This window comes from Crocodylus porosus, unplaced genomic scaffold, assembly GCF_001723895.1.
Source record: "Crocodylus porosus isolate Cpor-Errol unplaced genomic scaffold, CroPor_comp1, whole genome shotgun sequence".
Lineage (NCBI taxonomy): Eukaryota > Metazoa > Chordata > Crocodylia > Crocodylidae > Crocodylus > Crocodylus porosus.
In genome coordinates, this window is record NW_017728918.1 from 85507514 (window position 1) to 85519242 (window position 11729).

General features: G+C 41.4%; 1 protein-coding gene across 1 annotated transcript in view; it reads left to right on the top strand.

Annotated features, from left to right (window-relative positions):
• Positions 1–770: 770 nt before the first annotated feature.
• Positions 771–11729, top strand: part of AIM1 (absent in melanoma 1) — a 73350-nt gene continuing 62391 nt past the window's right edge. The window contains exon 1 of the mRNA XM_019537830.1: positions 771–864. Within this exon, the coding sequence (XP_019393375.1) occupies positions 862–864 (3 nt within the window). The 5' untranslated portion in view covers positions 771–861. The remainder of the gene's footprint in view (positions 865–11729) is intronic.

Genomic DNA, 11729 nt, shown 5'->3' on the forward strand with positions numbered 1-11729 from the left:
TGTTCAAGACCAGATGAGTACAGTCTCTTTTATTGCTTAAAGATAGGAAGCTGCTAAATACAACAATTAATGTAACAGTTATTTTTCTACATTTCTATATTTCTGAAATATTTTAATTTAGTGGATTTTAAATATTTCCCATATCCTAGGTTTTCGAGGGGGTGGGGGCGTTATTTTGCACAATCCTTTCTTTCAAACTTCTGGCTTCTTGTGTTTTGCACTTCATTCTTTTTTATTATTATTTTGTGTTTTCAATGGGATCAGGAAAAAAGTATAGAGTTGACATTTATTCAGAGAGCTGAATAGATATGGATGGTCAGTCTGGAACAATCTTTTGCTGAATAAAGGTATAAATTGTAACATTTTTTAAAATCACCTTCAATGCAGATCATACTAAGTTTATGTGAGCTAATTATTGTATGTGACTTTTCCCCCTCCTTATTGCACATCTGTGGTTTTAGATTGCACATGATAATTAATGCATGCAAGGCATCTGCCAAACTCTGCCTGTGTAGTTTTTGCCTTTTTTTGTGTTACACCTACTAAAGGACTCACCTCTTTAACCCTTCCAAAGCCAAGTGTCATTGCCTGTAATTGAGTGTTTGTCACTTTGTCATTTTCTACCTGCCAGGTGACATATCAGTAAGAAAGCTTGAGCTTAGATACTACTTGATTTGGATATTTTATTTCTTAAACTGAACACTCCGAAAACAAAGAACAAGAACCAGTTAGTGTGTGGGAGGATCACAGAAAAGTAAAGCTTTTTTTTTTTTTTTTTGGGTTAATGCACACATGACTGCATCTCAGATCTCATAGTCCGTTTATTCCTTTGTAAAAAGCAAAAACAGGATTATTGTCATCATGGTAAGGCAAACAATATCCTTTCTTTTTAAACTTTTATGGGTTAATATATGGTTAATTTAATATTTTCAGGTTAATTTAATCACTTTGACCTGTGTTTCATGTGAAGAGTCCGCCTTTAAAAACTGATGTTGGCAGAAGGGGAATATGTTTTAGTATGGAGAAATAACTAGCTCTGGGGTAGAGGCAATGAGAACAGGCATGTCTTTTCTGCTGTGCCTGCTGTTTTGTTTTGTGCCTTTCGTATGTACCTGTGTGAGCAGAAGGAAATCCTTTAATTTTTATCCACGTTCAGAACTTTTTAGTTCAAAGAAATATTACTCCTTCTCAGCCTTGTGAAGTTTAAATATTCCCTGAATTTCTTGATTTCTGATCACTTGATGTTTTGTTTGTTGTAGTCTCCGCTAGGAACCTAGGGAAAATATAGGACTTAGATCCACTTTGGGGATTATTAAGATTTTTTAGTGATTACTGTTGTTTGTTTTTGTTTTTGAATAGTTTTTGGGACAGACAAGTGAGCTTGTAAACTGGTTGTATGCCTAATTTCAGTTGTGTGGAAGCTACACTTTCTCAGTGTTGTTTTGCATGTTGTTCTAACAAGGATTATTTTGGCTTCTTTCTTTAAACTAAACATCTAATGATCTGGTAAAATAGTTTATGGGGAAATAAATAAGTTTTGTTGTCTGTTTTTTGTTCCTTGCCTAAAACATACTTTAATACCGGAAATAAAAGCACTTAAAATAGTTTGTATAACAAACTGTATATCAGCCAGCGATCCCAAAAATTGATTTACTTTGTACAATACAAAAACTGCTTTCAGGACACAGTTTAAAGAAGGTAGCTCAGAATGATACCTATTCTGTTAACAAATTCACCAAATGCTGTAACTGCATTCCCTGTCTTCAGAGTTCATATACAGGTGATATCTTATAATTTAGTGACTACTGTACTAAATAGCGGTGCCTGGGCACTGCTGGTCGGTACAGTCTAAAAGTGGGGACCAGAGGGAAAGGAGGAGAACCCACAAAGGAGCCTAGTAATATCTGTCTTATGGAGTTTGTCAGTCTGATTATTTTTCTTTCTACATATTTTAAGAGGTGCTTGCAATCTGAAAGTTTGTCTGTTTGAACAAAAAACAGCTACAAGTATTACAGATTAAGTGCTGCCTCTGTCCCCAAATACAGGTGTCCCTATTTTCTTTGTTGTCTTTATAGTAATCTCTTCCTGTCTCCTAAAATAATAATCCTTGTGTTTCCTTGTGAAAAGATCACATGAGCAGCAGAGAAATTTGACTGTAGTGAATTAAGACTGTGTGAACCGTAGGATTTGAGGGGGTGGCAACTAAACCAGAAATAGGAAAAACATTATGTGTAAACTTGAAATGCAAAATTTTAATTCTTTTTCCTCCCTGCCTCCCAAGCAAATTCCTGACAATTTGTTTTATGCCAGCCTAAACCTGTTGTTCAATATGACATGTTTTGTTTTGAATTCAAGCATTTAAATAAAAGCTTGGAAAATGAAGGGATGTATTCACAGGGGAACACAGGCAGCACTCACAAAACAGGTTTTTCTCCCTTTCATAAGGCAGAGGTCAGGGTGTTCACCAGATAAGTGGGAGACTGGCTTTTGAAATCTCCTGTATCCCTGAATTGGATCTGGGATCTGAGGTTGCATTTTCAACTACAAGATGAGCGCACCAAGCACAAAGGTAGAAGCATTCTGGTTTTTTGGCTTTATGATTATTTATATAAAGTGGAACAGTTTCAATTAGAGACTCTCACCCAGAACACTCCACAGACTAATGATAAGGCCAGTCTCCAGGATGATGGGAAACCTTACTATGAATCAGGCAAAAGGGGGACTTGACCCTTGCCTTCCACGCTACACCAACCATTTTGTGAACTAATGTGTATTTTCCATTTTTCATATTTTCATATTTCCATTTTCATGTATTTTGCCAAAACTATTCACAAAATCATGACTGTCTGAAACCTGTTTTCAGTAACCAAATGATTCACTGAAAAAATAGCACACAATTCCCTAGTTAATCATTGGTACTGAATACACAGAAAAAAAACAAATATTAAAAAAAAACCCAATTCTAAACTTTGATATCCACACTCTAAATATGTGGATAAAAACAGTTTAATATAAGTTACTAGTTCTTGTTCCCCATATTTCAATTTCCAATTTAAATTTTTCATGTTTTCTTGTCTCCCCTCCTTTAAGCATCTTCACTTTGTTACCTCTCTGTCCTAAATTTCTTCCTTTTAGCATTCTTTCCTTGGTGCGCTGGTCATTTAGATGTTGCCTTTTATTTATATCGTACATTCTTATTTGGGTCTTTAAAACAAATGTATCACTCCTGTGCCACTTTTTCCACATCATCTTTTGAAACTATGCTTTATGGACACAGCTCCAGGAGGCAGCAGCTAACCCTGACAAAACTCTGGGCTCTTGGTTGTGCTCAGCTGAAGATGCAGTTATGATATATGAAACAGGCTTGGAATCATTTAAACACATTTGAACAGCTAGATAGATGTACAGCTCCTGCCCTTTGGCCACAGAGCCTTAAAATGGCAGTGCCTACATGCAGTAGCATGCTTTCCAGCCAGGGGGTGCAACAGGGGGCTGCAGTCAACTGCAGCTCTGCTCCCAACTCAGCCCATAGGGCAGAGGGAGCGAAGTAGACTGTCAGTGTGGCTCTGCATCTTCCATCTTCTGGAGGTGTGGCTCTGCTTCCCATTCCCATTAGGAGAGAGGGGAGAAGCGGGGCCAGTGTTAGTGGGTGCTCTTCTGTTGTTCTGCCTCTCTTCTCTCAGAGTACTCCCTGGTCAGAACAAGGAAACTGGAGACCCTGTGCTTCAAATGTGATGTCTTTCTGAACTCTCTCAGTTCCTGTACTGGGTGGAGCAAAGGGAAGCATGAATGCCACGTGGCCCTGGAGGCGAGGGGGGCACAGCGACTGCCTGCAGGTGGCATGTCGGAGGTGTGGCAGTGGGGAGAGCCCTCGGGCAGCCATAGTGCTGTTGGCAGCAGAAGCAGGCCAAGTGGGGAGTTCCTGCAGGTGGCCATAGCAGTGTCAGTGGTGGAGGACAAGGGGGATGGAGAGCGCTGACCAGTGGTCAGCAACCACCTGCAAATGCCGCCAGCAGTGTTGGTGGTGGCGGCCAACAGCAATAAGGGACCACCCACAGACACTGCCGGCAGTGTCAGCAGTGGGGTGGGGTGAGCGGTGATCTCCTACAGGCGCCAGCAGCAGTGTCAGTGGCACTTTTCACAGGGGGTGCACCACCATTCGCAGGGGGTGCATGTGCACCCACATGCACCCCCTACGCATTGCCAATGAAGGGAAGTATTTATAACAGGGGCAGGCAATTATTTCATGTAGAGGGCCACTTACCGAGTTTTGGCAAGCTGTTGAGGGCTGCATGGGTAGCCCCACCCCATGACAGGTACCCTGCCCCCTGGTCACCATCTTGTGACCAGAAGTCCCACCCCCTAGCCCCTGACCTTTGCCACCAAAAGTCCCTCCCCGTGCCCCCCAGAAATACTCCTTTCAGCAAGGGGTTTTGCCATGTCAGAACCAGAAAAATACCAAATTATTTTCTACAAATTAAATATCTACAACATTCATTAATTTGATTTCAAAAAATATTTTTGTCCTGATTTGCATGTGTTTGTGTAGTGTACAGGGGTGATATTACAGTAGCTTAAAATGAAGGTTCATACTTCTTTATTGTAGGGTGGGTATAGGTTTGTGGGGGGCTGTGGGTGTGTGGGTATATGGGGTGAGGTAGCATGTGGGTGTGTATGTGGGGTGTGGGTGGGTATGGGGTTTGTGGGGGGTGTTGAGCAGCAGGGCAGCTGGGATGTATGGGGGGGTGTGGGGTCTGCATGTATGGCAGTGCAAGGGGCAGTGTGGGTGCATGTGTATGGTGGGGTATGTATGTGGGACTTACCCTACAAACACACACAGAATCTCTCCCACACACACACACACACACCCCCACAGATCCCTCTCCTCCTACTGTGTACACACACACACACAGAGTCTCTCTCTCACACACATACACTCTCTCTCTCTCCCTACCCCCCTCCCTCATTGCAGGGACACACACACACACACACACACACACACACACACACACACACTCCTGTTCCTGGCCCAGGGTACTGGTGCAGCCCAGGGGCCATGTGGTGCTGGAGCAGGAGCAACATGCAGGGAAGGAGTGAAAGCCAGGGCAGAAAAAGACTTCCAGTTGCGGTGGGACAGGGCCAGGCCAACCTTGCTGGAGGGTCCTGTCAGCTTCCCCTGGGTCCTAATGCCCCTTGCTCCTGTCATCTTTGACAGGCAGCCAGGAGCAGATAAATACACATTTTCTAAAATTTTTAGGGGCCCCTTTTTGCCTACCCCTGATTTATAGCATCATAGGAAAGTAGGGCTGGAAGGGACCTCATGAGATCATCTAGTCCAGACGCCTACTCAAGGCAGGATCATCCCTCACTAAACCATCCTGGTCAATTGTCTGTCTAACCTGCTCTTAAAATTTTCCAGGGATGGAGATTCCACAGCCTCTTTAGGTAGCCTGTTCCAATGCTTGACCTCTTAGCCAAAGTTCTTCCAATCTCCAACCTAAATTTTCTCTGCTATAGTATGAGGCCATTGCTCCTAGTCCTGTCCCCTACAGCCACAGAAAAAGCCTATCTTTCATCAAAAGTCAAGTTTTCCAGCCCTCTACGTGTTTTTTGTCAGTCTCCACTGGACTTCTTCCAGTCTGTCCACATCTTTATTGGAATGGAAGACCCAACACTGAACACAGTACTCGGTCTCACCAATACCAAATATAACAGAGGAATCACTCGTGTTACTATAACTCAGTATGCTGTTGGCTTCTTTTGCAACAGGAGTACACTCATATTCAGCATACAACCCACTGTAACCCCCAAGCCCTTCTCTGTGGTACTGCAATCTAGCTAGTCATTCTCCAGTCTGTATTTGTGCATACAATTATCATGTCCCAAGTGCAGAGCTAAGCACATGTCCTTGTTGAATTTAAATTCAAAGACAGTGTAGCTAACACTATTTCCATGTCCTTATCCATGGTTGCTAGAACTCCTTTCTGATGCATCCTGTTTTACATATTTTTACTATTATGACCTTGTAATTTAAAGAAACTCAGACTCCTTAACACCCTCACCTAAATATTAGCTAACATCTGCTAAAAATACCCATTTTTTGCTTAGTGTAGGTGTTCCCTAAAAAGTGTTTTCAGTCATGTTAAAATAGCTCAGCTGAACTAACCTGACTGAACATAGTGCCCTTTGCCCCTAAAGGCATGTTCGTAAGGCCTTATTTCAACAAAGCATTTTAGTATGTGTTTATGTCTGACTGAGGTCCAGTAAAACATTTACTTGCTTTGCTGAGCTGAGATCTTGGACTGTTTTTATATAGCTAACAGGAGTCAAAATCTAGTAAAAAAATATTTTTGTCACCAGCACCAATATAATTACATTTAAATTCAGATCCACTGAATAAGACAGTATTTTGATATAGTTTTCAGAGTAGAAAATTATTTTAAAGATGCTTGTGATACATTGCGGGGTGGGGGGGAACCCTACGTTTACAGAGAGGCAAGGATTTGGCGGGGACCAACTGCACGACTGGGATAAAGTTAGACAATTGTCTAACTTGTCAATTACAGTTGGCTAACTTTGTCCCAACCATGCAGTAGATCCAATAAAATAAATTTTTGCCTCTTGCTTAAATCCTAAACCATCACAACTACATCACTCTAACAGTACTATTACACAGCAGAGTCCTGAATCCAGCTTCATATTAATCCTAAACATGCATGAAGTTTCCTGTGTTTCTCATTGCTAAGTATGCCTTGATCCAGGTTTTCTAAAGTGACTAGTTATCTTGGGTGCCTTAATTTTTGGGATCCTTAGTTGAGAGATCTTAAGCCTGATTTTCATAAGAGTAGTAAGAATAATCAACCCCTTCTACAGTGTTCCTTAATTGGGATTCCAAAAAATACATAGTTCTGAAAATATTGGCCATTTATGTCAACTTGCATTTACACTGTTGCCCCATGGTATATCTGAGTTAAAATACAAACTCTTCAGGGCAAGAACTTGGCCTTTTATCCATTTTGCATGAGCTGTGTATAATTTTGACACTATATAAAAACTTTACTTGAGAACACTTTTCATAAGGCACGTATTTCAGATTCAAGTAACAGTTCTTTCTTCTGTGTATATCTACATGGATTAATAGAGTAAACTAGTTCACTCTTCAGGAAGAGAATTAAATAAGATATTTGAAAACGGTGTGAAATTTGTGTAGGAACCAATGCAGGAGAATTGCCTATAGGAAAACAAGTTTCCTTGGGGAACAGTATATTTGAAATAGCTGATGTTTTGTATGTGAAATCTTGCAAACCCTAATCTGGACAATGAGCTTTAATCTGCACTCTTTGAAAATGTAACCTTGCAGGGTTTTTCAATATTTAGGAATTCTTTTTTCCAGCAAATACATGATTCTGATTATACTCCATAGCTCCAACTGAGTTAATTTTCCACTTTTTAAGATTTACTTTTCTTTAGTATGAATAGTATACATTGTCTCTTCTCCAACCTTAGAACTGTAATTATTTTCTGGAGAACTGAAAGTAAAACTGTTTCTTTGTTCTTTGTGAGCCTGAGAGTTGAGTATCTTGTGTTGAACTTCCCTTTGGGTAATAAGTGGTTCATCAGCCCTTCACTTCTCCCATATCATCTTACATCATTAGAAATTGTTGCAAAGGTTATATCTGAAGAAACGAATATGTAATTAACCTACCTTATGCATGACCATTGTATCCAATAGTTTTATTTACAGTTGGTGACAGCTCAGGTACTTAATGTCATTGTGACATTGGAAACAGTTCCACTAATAACCACCATCTCTTCTATTTATTCTGTACACTTCACTTCTGCTGAAGTCAGTCAGTGGAATGAGGAAGATGATAAACAGCATGGTTCTTCCTGGCAGCTTAACCTTGTGTAAACAGTCAGAACCATGATTAGAAAAATCTTTAACGAAGGACCATAGACTCAGGAGACTATAAGGGCACAGCTAAAACTTGTTTAGTGGTGCACTTGCTTACAAGTCTGATGGATGACTCATTAAATTAAAAAAAAATTAAAGACCAGTTTGAGCATGAAATCGCAGAACAAGAAATTATACACAAACTGGACTGTGTTAAATCTGGTTTAAACAGGGATTATGGATTCTTATCCCATTGCTTGGATTAGCTTTTATGACCCCTTTGGGTTCCTATGGGTTTTTTGCTTGCATGCCTCTCACAGCACTTCCCTCCCCCCGACTCAATTCCTTCCCTACCATGTTCTCACCTACTCTAGTTACTTCCTCCACTTCATACTCTGCTCTATGCTGTCCTTTCACAACATTTGATTAGGTGAATTTGGGTTTATGAAAGCTTGTGCTCTCTCTCTATATGCATCTTATTTAGTTAGCTTAAAAAGATGCATATCTACCCTGACTTCTGACTGACTGCAAACTAACATGACCACCCAAACTATCTCTCTCATGTATAATGAAGGCAGGTGCAGCAAAGTTCTCTACAAATTGATTAATTGCTGTGTATTGGGGTTTAAATAAATGCAGTTTTCTTTTGGGCTTTTGGCCGTTATACTCAAGCAACCATTACCATTACCTTTTTTTTGGTTTTTAAAGAATAGTCAATTAGGTTAAAGAGTGAGACCTGCACATTGCACCAAGGATATGCTTATAAGATAGGACACATGCACAAAAAGTGTCTGGGACTAGAATCAAGCCTTACACTAGAGTTAGAATCATAGCAAATTAAGGTGGAAGGAACCTCTGGAGGTCATCTAGTCCAGCCCTCTGCTCAAAGCAGGACCATTCCCAACTATACCATCCTACCCAAGGCTTTGTCTAAGTGGGTCTTAAAAACCTTCAAGGATGGAGATTCCACCACCCCTCTGGGTAACCTGTTCCAGTGCTTTACTACCCTCCTAGTGAGAAAGTTCTTCCTAATATCTAACCTAAACTTCTCCTGCTGCAATTTGAGACCATTACTACTTGTTCTGTAATCTGGCATCACAGAGAACAGTCTAGCTCCATCTTTTTTGGAATTACCCTCCAGGTAGTTGAAAGCTGCTATTAAATCCCTCCCCGGTCTTCTCTTCTCCAGACTAAATAATCCCGGTTCCCTAAACGTCTCCTCAGAAGTCATGTGCTTCAGCTCCCTAACCATTTTTATTGGCCTCCACTGGACTCTCCAATTTGTGTACATCTTTTCTGTAGTGGAGGGTCCAAAACTGGACATAGTACTCCAGGTGTGGCCTCACCAGTGCTGAATAGAGAGGAAGAATCACTTCCCTCAGTCTGTTGGCAATGCCCCTACTAATGCAAAAAAAGTCCAACTAAAACAAAAAAATCCTTTATGAGTTGTCCCATATAAAATTTTTTGTTTGTTTTGCATCTAGTTTGGTCACAGTAGATGACTATGCTATGTCTCCCTAGTTTTTAGTTTTACATAAATGATCTGAAAGCACTGCTTTGGTTTAAATTTTATTACTTTCTGCTTTAATGAACCTTGATTTTTCCTTTCCTCCAAGATCAAAAATCTCTCAAAGGAAAAAAAATCACAGATATATCATTATATAGAATTGTATTCACCTCTGCACATTCATCTCTCTCTTTCTTTCTTTCTTTCTTTCTCTTTGACATGGAGCTTTTGATAGTTAGCTTTGTGTTTCTTCATTATCCACAGTTTTATGCCTGCAAGTAAGTAATATACCTTTATAAAAGTTTGTTTTAGCGCACAGTCTTGGAAATATATTTTTGAGTCACAGAACCAGATAATTGAGACTAAGGGCTTGGTTCACACACAGTATTGCAGTGCCTAATTTTTGGTGCCTCATCACTGTGTAAAACAGACTATTGGACTAGCTGGTCTAACCCAGGGGTCATTCATGCTTCAGTGGAGGTCTGAAATTACCCAGCTCAGCCCTTTGGCCTGACTGCTGTTACTTCTTCCTGTCACCTGGCCATCACATGGTTTAAATTCTTGCCACAGAAAAGCTGTGAAGTCCCTGGCTTTGTAGGCTAGTTCTAGCCTACAGGCTGTAGGTTGCTGACTCCTGGTCTAGCCCAGTAAATAGCAGTTCTTATGCCTTTTGCTCTCAAGTGGGATTTACAACCCTGAGCAAGATGCCTAGGCTACCCTATACAATTCCCAGGGAGAGTAAAGTGTCAAAGAGTGGAATTTGCAGGAGCTGGCATGTTGGACCGGTAGCTGTCTATACTACCAAGTGTAAAATGCCAAAAAGAGAGGTGTGGGGGAAGCCCAACATCTCTGGTGGAGTTTGGTATCTGTCAGTCTCAGATGAGTGTATGTCTGCTTGGGATTCACAGCCCTGAACCCTCTCCTGAACTTTGGCACCTAAGCCCTTCCTTCAGAAAGTGGGAGGGTTTTGGTCCTATTTAAAAGCAAGGTGAGAATATGTGTCTTTTTGATACAGCAGTCCAGTGAATCGGACACTCTCCTACTTTCAATTGCCTCCTCTGTCTGAGGGGATTTGGACTCATCTCTCCCACCTTCCCTCTCCTGTTAGAGTTCTATCTCCCTCTCAAATAAGTCTCTTTCTGCTGAAGATGTTAACTTATATAGCTAATTAGATATTAATTGGATTCCTTAAGTGAGTGCCTGATAAGAAGGTTATAGAGTCATTCTCATGCTCTCAGTATTTGAGCATTTGAGACAAAGCAAAACCACTTCAGCAGAAGAAACTGGAGTTCAAAAATACTCTATAATATAATGGTTTGAACAGTCACTTTGAAGGTGGAAGATACAGGTTCGCATTTCTCAGAGAAAGGATAGTAACTTTCTAACGACTGTACTAATGGGGTAGCACTGTTGCTATGCATAGCCAGAGGGCTACCAGCACTTAAAATGTGAGCCTCCCCATGTTCGACCAGTCAAGCACAGCGCAAAGTGTTTGTATTGTAGTAAAGTTACAACTTTTTGCTGGAGGAGTATCTCCAGGTTGAATTAAGTAGCATGAGCTCAATTATTGTCTGGCCACTCCACAGGCATAATATGAGCAAATTCATAGTCCTCCTGGCACCAGCGGGATCCAAAGACAGGAGTGGATCCAGCAGCAGGAATGGCAACCTCTCCTGGGCTTGGGTCTTCATGTCTCCCTTTGCCCACCACCAGTGGCACAGATCCGGCTCACTCAAATGTGCCTGTGGCAGGTGCTTCCATGTTGGTAAGAGCTGGGCAGATAGCAAGGAGCGCGTGCAGGTTGTATGTCTACATGGGCAGATGTACAAGCTGCAGAACTCAGCATCTGCGGCAGGGAGGAGGGAGCTGGCTCTAGCCCTGTCCCAAGCTGGCTGTGAGGGCAGTAAGCATTACCGTGTGACTGCTCAGAACTCGTTTTAATATTTAATATGGTACAGTTGTTGCCAGCACAAGGTGCCCGAGGGAGGCAACAATTGGGTTCGTTGCCCGGTCTGCGTCGCGCCAAATAAACACACTGGGGGGAGAAGTAGACAGAGTTTATTTGAGCTCAAGTAAAAGGTGCGGGGAGACTGTATGGTCTCAAATCCCACACGCCTAGCCCTGCAACAGTGTATATTTATACCCTGGTCATTTTCTGCAGTAGTTTTCCACTAGCTGGCCCCCACCTCCTCCCTTCTCTCTCTGAGCGGTGCCCTTGCATTCCACAGATAACAGTTTTTAGGGAGTTTCAGTTTGCTTGCTACTCATCCTGTTTTCCAGTATTACAGGAGGTTACAAAAGTTCAAAGAAAGGGTTACAAAGGTTCGG